Source organism: Myxocyprinus asiaticus, chromosome 48 (assembly GCF_019703515.2).
Source record: "Myxocyprinus asiaticus isolate MX2 ecotype Aquarium Trade chromosome 48, UBuf_Myxa_2, whole genome shotgun sequence".
Lineage (NCBI taxonomy): Eukaryota > Metazoa > Chordata > Actinopteri > Cypriniformes > Catostomidae > Myxocyprinus > Myxocyprinus asiaticus.
Genome location: NC_059391.1, coordinates 30,400,646 through 30,415,397, shown reverse-complemented (window position 1 = coordinate 30,415,397; position 14,752 = coordinate 30,400,646). Strand labels below are relative to the sequence as shown.

At 37.3% G+C, this 14,752-nt stretch overlaps 1 protein-coding gene across 7 annotated transcripts in view; it reads left to right on the top strand.

Moving 5' to 3' along the window:
* The window catches only part of LOC127437158 (neuronal cell adhesion molecule-like), a 106,215-nt gene that overhangs the window by 73,847 nt on the left and 17,616 nt on the right, over nucleotides 1-14,752 (top strand). For 4 of the 7 annotated variants that reach the window (XM_051691874.1, XM_051691877.1, XM_051691873.1 and 1 more), the window contains 12 exons: nucleotides 229-340; nucleotides 895-1,061; nucleotides 1,901-2,048; nucleotides 2,991-3,115; nucleotides 3,506-3,535; nucleotides 4,004-4,105; nucleotides 7,271-7,468; nucleotides 8,879-8,949; nucleotides 9,089-9,314; nucleotides 9,390-9,505; nucleotides 10,455-10,659; nucleotides 10,932-11,054. In XM_051691874.1, coding sequence (XP_051547834.1) covers nucleotides 229-340; nucleotides 895-1,061; nucleotides 1,901-2,048; nucleotides 2,991-3,115; nucleotides 3,506-3,535; nucleotides 4,004-4,105; nucleotides 7,271-7,468; nucleotides 8,879-8,949; nucleotides 9,089-9,314; nucleotides 9,390-9,505; nucleotides 10,455-10,659; nucleotides 10,932-11,054 — 1,623 coding nt within the window. The remainder of the gene's footprint in view (nucleotides 1-228; nucleotides 341-894; nucleotides 1,062-1,900; nucleotides 2,049-2,990; nucleotides 3,116-3,505; nucleotides 3,536-4,003; nucleotides 4,106-7,270; nucleotides 7,469-8,878; nucleotides 8,950-9,088; nucleotides 9,315-9,389; nucleotides 9,506-10,454; nucleotides 10,660-10,931; nucleotides 11,055-14,752) is intronic. The other 3 variants (XM_051691876.1, XM_051691875.1, XM_051691878.1) reach the window with 1 other exon arrangement.

The window sequence follows — 14,752 nt, the reverse complement described above, 5'->3', positions numbered from 1 at the left end:
GTGAATGAGTGATGTTTAATGTGTAATGGTGAATGAGTGATGATAAATGTGTGATTGTGAATGAGTGATGATGAATGTGTGATGATGAATAAGAGATGATGAATGTGTGATTGTGAATGAGTGATGTTTAATGTGTAATGGTGAATGAGTGATGATAAATGTGTGATTGTGAATGTGTGATGATGAATAAGAGATGATGAATATGTGATGTTATGGTTTTTGTTTCAGCCGAGCCGCCCAGAGTTCTGACTCCCCCTCATAAAGTCTATCAGGTCCTCATGAACAAACCCGCTCTGCTGGAGTGTGCGTCATTCGGTTCGCCGATACCAACCATCACATGGTGAGACTGCAGTACACGTGTGTGTGTGTGTTAATGTGTATGTGTGTGCTCTATTCTGACTCTGTCATTTAAAGACTTCTACACACACACATAGACTGTAGAGTTGATGATAAACTCACACTGATGTTGATGGCAACTCCAGAGTAATTACTGACATAAAGCCAGAACCAAAAGCAGCGGCCCATTTACTGGAACTGTTTACTGGAGCTTTTCACTTTAATTGGGCTTCATTACCACTCTAGACTGGATTCTGCAGTGCATTTGGGTCCTCTGTAATTATCACGCTTTATGATAACCAGCAGGTTATTTTGAAACTTTTCTCATAAATGTGGAACATGTTCACTGCTAATTTGGGGCCAGTTGTGATCTGCTATTATCCAGATATATTCTCTACTATTGATACTTATGACACAGCTGGAATACTTGACTGTGATTGGTCTGGTGACTGTTGTATCAGTCAAGTGATTTCCTAGTTTCATGTCTCGTATCACTCCACACTCAAATCGCTATTTAACATATATATGATCATGTGCTTCTTCATCTCGTCTCTGCAGGTTTAAAGACAGTCGCTCCAGCACGTTAGAGGGAGATCCATATGTGTTTCATAAGAACGGGACTCTGGAGATTCATGTGTCTCAAGCTTTCAACAGCGGGAAATACACGTGTGTCGCCCGGAACTCACTCGGCATCTCTGAGAACCATGTGTACCTGGAGGTCAAAGGTGAGAGTTCAGCACTTGAATATGTTCAGAATGGAAAGCTAGTGTACTAATTACTGCCTGTACAGTATTCATTGTATACTGACAACTGTTATTTTGCATTTTTAATCCAGTTTTGTGTAAAAAGGTCCAACTTTTTGCATTCCAATAATTGCTTAATTAGACATGTAAAAATGACATACGATGCATACTGTATACTTCTGCAATAGTAAGAGCAGTGTGGTACAATAGTAGTATGATGTTCTGAACATAGACAATGTGTATTCTTCTGTACCTGTGATACTGTAATCTAAAGGTGGAAATAGTGATTTTTGATTTTATTTGGAGTTTTGAGAGGATATCTTTGCACTTTGTGTTGTACCTTTAAAAGCAAGAGCTGTATTGGTCTTGATGGCTCCTGATATCCCATCATGCATCAGTTTAAGAGGCTCCAGCGCTTAGATTGCATATTTTCACTCAACAAATGAAGTCCACTGCAGTTAAGTGCTTCTCTGAGCATCAAAACAGGAAACAGGCCAGGTTTGAAGACCATTAACAGCAGTCAGCAAACTCTTCCATTAGTCACTCTGTTCATGTTTTAGCAGCAACTTGGATTTTAGTGACCTAATGAGTGTGCAATAAGAGTTTGACAGATATGCACAATGAATTACACACAGTGGGAATTGCATGTGACGTTTTACTTTTACACGATCAATGTCAGAAAATAATCTGACAAGTGCTTTGAGAGGAAAAACAATGGAGGGCGTCAGTCGGCAGTGCTTCTCATGAGGAAATGAATGACTGGAGAGGTTTTTTTATTATCTGGTAACATCTGTAAAGTCTCTCTCGCTCTTTCTCTTCAGAGCCGACACGGATCCTGCGTCCACCGGAGTACAGGGTGGTCCAGAGGAACAGAGACGTGGTGTTTGAGTGTAAAGTGAAGCACGACCCCTCTCTAGTGCCCACCATGACGTGGCTCAAAGACAACACAGAACTGCCTGACGATGAGAGGTGCGTCTCTCTTATCACTCAATGTAACCTCATCTGCTTCTGTACAATCCATTAAAACCTACAAGAATGTGTCCAGCTCATATTTCACCCCAATGAGAATTTATTCATGAGAGTTGAGCGCAACAATCTGCTTCTGGAAGATAAAATCACATTATTTTTTTCCATAGGGGAATTTATTATTAATGATAACTTATAAATCTTTAAACACAGACCTACCGTGAGCTCTGTGGTTGATAATCGATGGTATATGAAGGGGTGCTTTAAGGTACTTCTGGGCCCATGGGCTCGCTTGAGACCCCCTTCCAGTTGTTGAGCGGGGGGTGGGGGGGATGGAACTGCTGTGCATTGAACAAGCACTACACGGTCAACATGTCAACAACCATGACTCCCGCCAGAAGCAATTAAACGGGTTCACTCCTCCCGCGAACATGGATAGGGGAAAATGGGCCCCATGGGAGTTGTAGGCCCCTGGGCTTCAGCCTGTATAAGCCCGTGCGCTCTGTTCTTTAGTTCTTTTTCACTCCATTGGGGAACATCAAATAAATCTTCAACTCAATATTCAACGAATATAATAAATCTCTCAGTGCACTTGCATTTTAGACACTTACTTGAGCAACTTAACCAACCAAACAATCAAAGCAGATCTAGAAATATATCTTCATGTTTACATTTAAAGCTTCATATTACAAGTGCTGTCTACAACACCTCCAACATGTTGTTTTGATGTCGTCCATGGGGGATGTAATAAACAAGCCATAATTAGTGGGGTCAGACCCCTCCAACCCCCCTGTAATTCACACTCTGGTCATACAACAGATCAAGTTTATGATACATTATTGAGGAGATATGAAATATCAGCACTAATATAACGTGCTGTGACGTTCACTGTGTGTGGAGCCGGTCTGATGGACATTCTGTGTGTGTGTGTGTGTGTGTGATCAGGTTTCGAGTGGATTCAGACAGTCTGACCATCACTGATGTGACAGAGAGTGATGCAGGTACATACACGTGTATCGTGAACACGACACTGGATGAAGACTTGGCCAGCGCTCGGCTCACTGTGGTCGGTGAGTGATGTCTCTGCACTCTTTAAACAGTTTCACGTGTCTGTGCTCTTCAATCAATGAACACAGTCTAACGAACATCTTCAAAACGTGTGTGAGGTGTTGAAAATACAGTGAGAAGACATCAGTCTGACACATGTGTACTTAGACCAACAAGTAGAAAACAACACAGATAGAACGCAAGAACGCATCCTGTGTGAACGGCCCCTATGTGAACTCTCCATCAAGCTGAAAATATTCATTCAGTAGGCTGTTATGTCACAGAGGGGTGAACGAGGTCACTGAAGATAAACAAGACATTTATTCACAGTTTAGTGTGAGTAGAAGTGTCTGTAAGTGTTGTCTGCAAACTAACACACTTCCTCCTCACTTCCTCTGACTCCGCCCACTCAGAGGCCACACCTACTCCTGCTGTGATTTACGGTAAACATGTGACGCATCACATCCCGTAATCCACTGGGCATGTGTGTTATTTCCAAAGGACCAACACTTTTTTACTCATTTATTTTGTATGTTTATTATTCACATTTATGCTAATATGTGTCATTTGCATGATCATATTTTTGAACGTGCTCTGTGAAGTGTGTGCTGTTTTATGTGTCTGGTTTTTTACCCATCAGTCTCATTTCTACGGCTGTTTTCAGACATAAGCAGAATTATTTTTAAGGTGTTGTGAAATGAATGTTGCTGCTGCTCTTCAGATTTTCATGCATGATTCATCATGTGAATATTGTTTTATTCCTGCTGTTCCTTTGAACAGTTGAGAAGATACAGAATGAACTCATTTCTGTGGATGTGTTTTCAGTGTTCAGTTGTGTAGCATGTGTTGATGTTGACTTGACAGCAGATGATGGATGGGTTTGTATTGATCATTATTGTGTGTGTCTTCAGGACAGCCTGATGCTCCCACTGATCTGGAGCTGACTGATCCCGGAGCGAGAAGCGTTCAGCTCACCTGGACACCTGGAGATGAACACAACAGTCCCATCAAGAGTACGAGAACTGCTGTTCACATACCTGTGTTTAAACATCTCACCAGACACATCAAGAACACATGCAGCTCATATTTCACACCAAAATCACAAGAAACAAATGAAAAATGATGCTTTACTGAAAGAAAATGTAACATTATGTTTTTTGCATTGTAAACATTATTGTCTTGTTTCATTTGGCGGTAATAGCAGATGTAAATTGCGCTGGGCAACTATTGTGAATGAAGCATAACTTACAATGAGGCTAATTTAAATAGAAAGGAGGCGTGTTTGTGCGGAAATGAATGTGTATGACTTAATTTAAATATTGAATACGCAGCACGATTTCAGCATTGATTGCTCCTGCTAAAATAGATTGTGGGTGGTTAGTGATAAGGTGTGCTAAATACCATGTGCACAGGTGGCACAACTCTTTAGTGAACTCCCCCCACAGCGTTTCTGGAAGGTCTGTTCAGCTTTGTGCACCACTGCTGAATTTACATTAAGAAACATGCAACATGAACAGTGTAGTGTTAAGTGCAGACAAATGACTCCTATAAGCCGTTCTTTAGAGAATAAAAACATACAGAACCAGATTAATCACATTCAAATTTAATTGCCTTTGGTCCAGCAAGGTCACGATACAGTGCAGCATGTTTAATTTCTTATTTAATGTGTATTGAGTTAAGTTTTTAGTTAGTGGTCGTCCGATATGGGTTTTTTAATGGCCGATATCCAGAGAGCAGGGTGACCAATATATCACACAATTTATATAGTAAATAACATAAACATAAAACTGCTAGTAAAATAATAAACTCTTATTTAGCACTATATTTACTCAGTTTCACACAAAACTTTGAAAAAAAATAAAAAATAATTTTAAATGGTAGATAGCAGTTTCTTCTGATTTCCGTTTAGTCATTAAATTTTAGTAATTTATTTGCACATGAAGAAATTGTTAAAATATTAGGAAGAAAGAAATAACAGTACACACAGTAGTTCAGCAACCATGAATGGCATGTCCATCACATTTACTCAAAAAATACTGAATCAAACCAACTGTACATACAGTGATAGTGAATAAGACATTATAGCACACGTGAAGTGCTTTTACTTTAAAGTTGCACCAGAGATTATTTAGCAGAGACGGGCGACTTCTATTAAAATAAATGGGAGAAATTCGAACGCCCAACTGCAGCCAACGGTCAACGGAGGTAGATAGGAAGTCCCGCCTTACAGGTACAGACATCACCTGTCAGTCAACTCAAGAAAGCACGTGCGCATTAGCTATAAAAGCTGGAAAAATTGTGTGTTTTTTAGCGTAATGTAAAGAAGCACCATTTATGATTCCAGTGTTGTCAGATTTTATTGCTGATTTGAAATATGGTCTTTGATCGTAATCTTGACCAACCATTTTGGAGATTTCAGTCTTTCTCCATTCAAGTAGATAAGACTTGTACTTGCATGACTGTAAATATCCTCCTGAGAGCGTTTCAAAGATGGTCGACGGTGGACTGACTTGCTAGAAAAGCTTTAGTTACTCTCACGCGCTCTTGCGGATCCAGTGAGCAGCAGCAATCTCCTGACAGTTTAAACGGCCTGGATCACCGCTTGGATTGTCAGGATTTGCGAATCAGATGAACTTTTGATCCTGATCCTGAAGTTGTTGATTCTGGCTGATAGAATACACACTTAGTATAGATGAGCGCTCGACGGGAAGAAAACGCTGGATTTTCGTTAGGTTCTTGAATTACATCATTTTAAACGAGATATGTGCATATTTGCAGATGGTATATAATAGAAGTTTTATTGATATTTGCCTTTTATCATCAGAAAAGTTACAGGGAACTGTTGAGGAGAGGCTGATAGATTACGTGCTTAAGAGGTAAATAAATGAGCGCTCCACAGGACGCTGGATCTGCTAAAGTTTTGTGAGGTTGGTTTATTACATCTGTTTAAATGAGATATCTGCATATTTGCAGACTGTATATGATATTAGTTTTATTGATATTTGCCTTTTTATCATTAGATAAGACAGTTAAAAGTTACAGGGAACTGTTGAGGAGAGAGAGGGAGAATGAAACAGACGAGCACTTTAACATTATGAGCTCAAACGTGTCTGCTGCGGTTCTGATATGCGGACCGTTTAAATGACACAGTGTTGCACACCGGTCTATTATTGTAGTAATACGATGGCACGGAACAACAAAACGAACCGTGACTGGTCGTTTACGTGTCTCAGACACTTCACATGCAAGCAGGCGATTCTCAGCACCCTCAAGAAATAAATCGGCCAAAGGGGAAATATATCAGCCGATTTATCGCCTTGGTGATATATCGGGCAACCACTATTTTTAGTATCATTATCATCAGGTGTAAGTACGGTGCAGACCACTGCTGAAGCAGCGCATAGACGGTGCTGACATGTGGCACCTGATGCTTTTCTCAGCGCTGTTCAGTATGGGCCAATCACAAACGATTAATATTAGTTGAGGATTTAAAAAAATATATTTCCATTCACAAGTGCAAATCTTTGCAACAATCCGTTTTAATTAAAAATTATTACTCCAGAGTAAAAATGTCTCAAATGAGATCGGCCTATATAAAACATTCTGAGGTTTAAATGCAGATCGTCGGAGGATTCAGTTTTCTCCGTCAAGCATTCCCTTTGGAAAGAAAGCTTTGTGTCTCACAGAAAACAGGTAGTGGCTGACAACAGTTGCAGTTTTATTCAGATCCTCAGTTGTATGACTTTAGAAAACATGGAGCTTAACTCATAACTCATATGAACTACTTTTTAAGGTTCCAGTTATTCACTTTTGTTGGAAAGCAAAGTGCATTTTAAGGCTGCACACGTAAGTTGTGTTGTATAAGCGCTATTTATACAAATATGGAAAATGAATAAATATACATTTTATTTAAAATGAACAAATGAAGAATCTGTTTGATGAATGACATCTCTTGCATCTCTTGAAAAAAATTACAATGTGCTTGAAAACTCCTTGAATTTCACTTTGAAGTATCTGTGCACACTTATAATACACACTGTATCATGCTGGAATATTCTTGACACTTTTGGTCATGGTACAAACATGCATAATATGTAAACAATCATAAACAATCTTTTTTGTGTGTGTGGATGAGTCGTTTGTTGAGCTCATGGGTTGCTGTCTTGTGTTTATTTCAGAGTTTGTGATTCAGTATGAAGATGGTCTTCATGAGAGCGGCGTGTGGCACAATCTGACTGAAGTTCCTGGAACAAAGACGACCGCTCACCTGAAGCTCTCGCCGTATGTGCATTACACATTTAGAGTACTGGCACTCAATGATGTGGGATACAGTCAGCCCAGTGCCCACTCACGACTGTACAGAACCAACCCCGCAGGTATAACACACTCACGCACACACACACACACACACGCACACACACACACACACTCGCACACACACACACACACACACACACACACTCGCACACAGACACGCACACACACACACACACACACTCGCACACACACACACACACACACTCGCACACTCGCACACACACACACACACACACTCGCACACACACACACACACTCGCACACACACACACACACACTCGCACACAGACACACACACACACACACACTCGCACACAGACACACACACACACACACTCGCACACAGACACACTCGCACACAGACACACACACACACACTCGCACACAGACACACACACACACACACACTCGCACACAGACACACACACACACACACACACTCGCACACAGACACACACACACACACACACACACACTCGCACACAGACACACACACACACACACACACTCGCACACAGACACACACACACACACACTCGCACGCACACACACACACACACTCGCACGCACACACACACACTCGCACACACACACACACACACACTCGCACGCACACACACACACACACTCGCACACAGACACACACACACACACTCACTCACACACAGACACACACACACACACTCACTCACACACAGACACGCACACACACACTCACACATGCACACTTGCACACAGACACACACACACACACACAGACACTCACTCACAGACACTTACACACACACACACACTCGCACACAGACACACTCACTCACACACAGACACTTACACACACACACTCACTCACACACTCACACACACACACACACACACAGACACTTACACACTCACACACACAGACACTTACACACACACACACACACACACACAGACACTTACACACACACACACTCACTCACACACAGACACTCACACACACACACTCACACACAGACACTTACACACACTCACTCACACACACAGACACTTACACACACTCACTCACACACACAGACACTTACACACACACACACTCACTCACACACAGACACTCACACTCACACACACACTCACTCGCACACAGACACTTACACACACTCACACACAGACACACACTCACACACAGACACTTACACACACTCACACGCACACACTCACACTCACTCATACATAGACACACACTCACACACCCACAGACACACACACACACACACACACACACACACACACACACAGACACTTACACTTACACACACTCACACACAGACACACTCACTCACACACTCACACTCACACACACACTCACTCACACTCTCACACACACACACACTCACTCTCAAGCACACCCACTCACACACACACTCTCACACACAAACACACACACAGTGTGCAGTCTCTCGTGTTTAACGGTTCTGTGTCTGTCGCAGCTCCTGATGTGAACCCCAGTAATGTGAGCGGCTTCGGCACTGAACACAATAATCTAGTGATCACATGGACGGTAACACAACACCTACTCATTCTTTATTATTTGACACATTTGAAAATAAAATAGTCATCAAAACTATGAAATAACACAAATGGAAGTATGGGAATCACGTTTGAGTGATAGTAGCTCAATATGAGCTTGTGTTTGTCAGGCGCTGACGGGTCTGCAGTCGAACGGTCCTGGACTCCAGTATAAAGTCATGTGGAGACAGCAGGATGTGGAGGAGGACTGGACGTCTGTCAATGTCGCCAGCGTTTCTAGGTTTACGGTGTCTGGGACGCCCACGTTTGTCCCATATGAGGTGATGGTTCAAGCGATGAATGATTACGGTCACGGACCCAAACCTGCTGTCGTCATTGGATACTCAGGAGAAGACTGTGAGTTTCATTCTTTCACACTCAGTTTTATTACAGAATGAGAGTGATGTTCATTCGCAGCATGCATGTGTGCAGTTCCAGCGGCCGCACCTCGTGATGTTCAGGTTCTGGTGATGAACAGCACACTGGCTGAAGTTCACTGGAGTGAAGTTCCTCTCAGATCAGTGCGCGGACGACTGCGGGGGTACAAGGTACATCCTAAACACTCGTCATGTCACATGACACAGTCAATCACTGGCTTTCATTTCATTATACTTGCATTTCCCAAACTCAAATTCATCTTTACCCAAATGCACTAAAGTAAAACTGAAAATGAGCAAAATACTTAAATAGCAAAAATGAGCATAATTGTGTTTATTAAAGCTTGTTAGTGAAATGGAGAACTATTGGCTGGAATTTAAATCTAATATTTTGGACTGTTGGAGATTCCAGGAACCAGTTATATGTGATTATACTGTATAAATGAATTATATTTCTAGATGTTTCCATACATCATTGTTTATTCTATCTGTGCTGGGAAGATTGGACACAAAATCATCTGGAATCTATTTACAGAGACCACAGAAGCTTCTAGAGTGATCAAAATTCTCCTCATTGGCTAAAGACAGTACATCCTATTATTTTTCAGCTTTTACACTATATCTATATTCATGAATTTGCTCTAAAATGGTTTGAAAGGCATTTAATTTTTTTAAATATTAATATAAGGCATTTAATATTTTTGTCGTTTTTTTCCACACTGTTTTTCACTATATACAGTATATATAAAATTATTTTATTTATATATACATGAAAATAAAAATGTGCAATAATTTTCATGCAGTTATATGCACCAATATAACAAGGCATAGTACACTGTTAACCTAAAATATATGCTTCATGTGGTAATCAGTTAAAAATGTTAATTAACACCATTGAATCAATCTAAAACTATAGGTTACACCAACAAAACTCATTTTAAGGGTTAGATCAGGTTTAAATAGCTCCTCAAGGTAACTATTGCAGGTTAGCACTTTTTTCAGTGTAATAAACAGATATATTTTTCTATACAGAATGTCATACATTGTTTGGTTGAATTTCAAGAGTCAGTCATTTAAAATCTTCATAATGTTGAGTGATGTTTTTGTTGAATGTGCTCAGATTCATTATCATCGTGAGAGGAGTTTACACCGACACAACTCACATCACAGTGAACGCAGAACTGAATCATTCGGCCCGCACAAAACCAGTGGCAAACTGCCACACCTGCACCCATACAGCGTCTACAGTCTGCACGTGACGGCATTTAACGGGCGAGGAGAGGGTCCCGCCAGCTCTGTCCAACGCTTCGAGACACCTGAGGGAGGTAAGAATGAGTCTTTCACCACCATTTGTTACCTCACTGCAACTGAGCAAAGAGACAAAATCACAGCCATTCAGAACACGTTTAATGTTTAATATACAGTTATATGGGGACACATTTTGGACCAGTGAGGTTTCAGAGTGGGCGGAGCTACTCTGTGCCGTCCAACAAAAATAGAAACCATATGACTGACAAAATATCTTGATGCATGTGACTATATTCCATCATGTCTGATTTCAAGAGATTAAATGACGTGTTGTTATGGTCTGGTCCAGTTCCTGGTGTGCCGTCGTACTTCAGAGTGTCTGGTTCAGATCTGGACAAACTGACGCTGGAGTGGGGTCCACCTCACGAGAGGAACGGCCGTCTGACGGGATACACACTCAAATATCAGACAGGTGAGTAAACCTGCTCCACACTGCAAAATATCAGAGAAGTTCAAGGAAGTTAAATTCCTCCTACATTCACTTGTGTGTTTTATTGAAAGATATTTTAACACTTTATAATAACTACACAGTATAAAGTATTTGTATAGCATTAATTTATAGTTAATTGATTATTTATAAATTGTTACAACACTGGTAATACATTAATAGCCTATATAGAAATCATATGTTATGTGTTTATATTCACTGTAGTAATCAGTTTATTACTGTTTAATACGTTTATTTATAAGCAGCTTGGTAATGATTTGTCATCCTTAGTAAACAGATTATTAACTACACCTAACTAATGTATTTCAGTTGATGCAAACCAGTGGTAAAGAAGTGTTTATGAGAACATTAATAAGGCATAAATTCATACAGTAGTTAATAAAGAAATTATATAAACATTTATATATGTAATGAACTGGATATACATCAATGCTTAATTACTGTTTTAGGAATAATTACTACTTCAGTATTAATGCTTAATAAAGGTTGTAATAAAGCACTGAATAATTGCTAGCTTAATTACTGTTTTAGGTAACCTACTATTGCAGTTATTATGTTTATTAAAGGTTGTAATAAATCACTGAATAATTGCTAGCTTAACTACTGTTTTAGGTAACTTACTATTACAGTAATAATGCTTAATAAAGTTTGTAATAAAGCACTGAATAATTACTAGCTTAATTGCTGTTTTAGATAACCTACTATTGCAGTTATTATGTTTATTAAAGGTTGTAATAAAGCACTGACTAATTGCTAGTTTAATTTCTGTTTTAGGTAACTTACTATTACAGTAATAATGCTTAATAAAGGTTGTAATAAAGCACTGACTAATTGCTAGTTTAATTTCTGTTTTAGGTAACTTACTATTACAGTAATAATGCTTAATAAAGGTTGTAATAAAGCACGGAGTAATTGCTGTTTAATTACTGTTTTAGGTAGCTTACTATTACAGTAATAATACTTAATAAAGGTTGTAATAAAGCACTGACTAATTGCTAGTATAATTACTGTTTTAGGTAACTTACTATTACAGTAATAATGCTTAATAAAGGTTGTAATAAAGCACTGACTAATTGCTAGTATAATTACTGTTTTAGGTAACTTAACTATTACAGTAATAATACTTAATAAAGGTTGTAATAAAGCACTGACTAATTGCTAGTATAATTACTGTTTTAGGTAACTTACTATTACAGTAATAATGCTTAATAAAGGTTGTAATAAAGCACTGACTAATTGCTAGTATAATTACTGTTTTAGGTAACTTACTATTACAGTAATAATGCTTAATAAAGGTTGTAATAAAGCACTGACTAATTGCTAGTATAATTACTGTTTTAGGTAACTTAACTATTACAGTAATAATACTTAATAAAGGTTGTAATAAAGCACTGACTAATTGCTAGTATAATTACTGTTTTAGGTAACTTACTATTACAGTAATAATGCTTAATAAAGGTTGTAATAAAGCACGGAGTAATTGCTGTTTAATTACTGTTTTAGGTAGCTTACTATTACAGTAATAATACTTAATAAAGGTTGTAATAAAGCACTGACTAATTGCTAGTATAATTACTGTTTTAGGTAACTTAACTATTACAGTAATAATACTTAATAAAGGTTGTAATAAAGCACTGACTAATTGCTAGTATAATTACTGTTTTAGGTAACTTAACTATTACAGTAATAATACTTAATAAAGGTTGTAATAAAGCACTGACTAATTGCTAGTATAATTACTGTTTTAGGTAACTTAACTATTACAGTAATAATACTTAATAAAGGTTGTAATAAAGCACTGACTAATTGCTAGTATAATTACTGTTTTAGGTAACTTAACTATTACAGTAATAATACTTAATAAAGGTTGTAATAAAGCACTGACTAATTGCTAGTATAATTACTGTTTTAGGTAACTTACTATTACAGTAATAATGCTTAATAAAGGTTGTAATAAAGCACTGACTAATTGCTAGTATAATTACTGTTTTAGGTAACTTAACTATTACAGTAATAATACTTAATAAAGGTTGTAATAAAGCACTGACTAATTGCTAGTATAATTACTGTTTTAGGTAACTTACTATTACAGTAATAATGCTTAATAAAGGTTGTAATAAAGCACGGAGTAATTGCTGTTTAATTACTGTTTTAGGTAGCTTACTATTACAGTAATAATACTTAATAAAGGTTGTAATAAAGCACTGACTAATTGCTAGTATAATTACTGTTTTAGGTAACTTAACTATTACAGTAATAATACTTAATAAAGGTTGTAATAAAGCACTGACTAATTGCTAGTATAATTACTGTTTTAGGTAACTTAACTATTACAGTAATAATACTTAATAAAGGTTGTAATAAAGCACTGACTAATTGCTAGTATAATTACTGTTTTAGGTAACTTAACTATTACAGTAATAATACTTAATAAAGGTTGTAATAAAGCACTGACTAATTGCTAGTATAATTACTGTTTTAGGTAACTTAACTATTACAGTAATAATACTTAATAAAGGTTGTAATAAAGCACTGACTAATTGCTAGTATAATTACTGTTTTAGGTAACTTACTATTACAGTAATAATGCTTAATAAAGGTTGTAATAAAGCACTGACTAATTGCTAGTATAATTACTGTTTTAGGTAACTTAACTATTACAGTAATAATACTTAATAAAGGTTGTAATAAAGCACTGACTAATTGCTAGTATAATTACTGTTTTAGGTAACTTACTATTACAGTAATAATGCTTAATAAAGGTTGTAATAAAGCACGGAGTAATTGCTGTTTAATTACTGTTTTAGGTAGCTTACTATTACAGTAATAATACTTAATAAAGGTTGTAATAAAGCACTGACTAATTGCTAGTATAATTACTGTTTTAGGTAACTTACTATTACAGTAATAATGCTTAATAAAGGTTGTAATAAAGCACTGACTAATTGCTAGTATAATTACTGTTTTAGGTAACTTAACTATTACAGTAATAATACTTAATAAAGGTTGTAATAAAGCACTGACTAATTGCTAGTATAATTACTGTTTTAGGTAACTTACTATTACAGTAATAATGCTTAATAAAGGTTGTAATAAAGCACTGACTAATTGCTAGTATAATTACTGTTTTAGGTAACTTACTATTACAGTAATAATGCTTAATAAAGGTTGTAATAAAGCACTGACTAATTGCTAGTATAATTACTGTTTTAGGTAACTTACTATTACAGTAATAATGCTTAATAAAGGTTGTAATAAAGCACTGACTAATTGCTAGTATAATTACTGTTTTAGGTAACTTAACTATTACAGTAATAATACTTAATAAAGGTTGTAATAAAGCACTGACTAATTGCTAGTATAATTACTGTTTTAGGTAACTTACTATTACAGTAATAATGCTTAATAAAGGTTGTAATAAAGCACTGACTAATTGCTAGTATAATTACTGTTTTAGGTAACTTAACTATTACAGTAATAATACTTAATAAAGGTTGTAATAAAGCATGGAGTAATTGCTAGTTTAATTTCTGTTTTAGGTAACTTACTATTACAGTAATAATGCTTAATAAAGGTTGTAATAAAGCATGGAGTAATTGCTAGTTTAATTTCTGTTTTAGGTAGCTTACTATTACAGTAATAATACTTAATAAAGGTTGTAA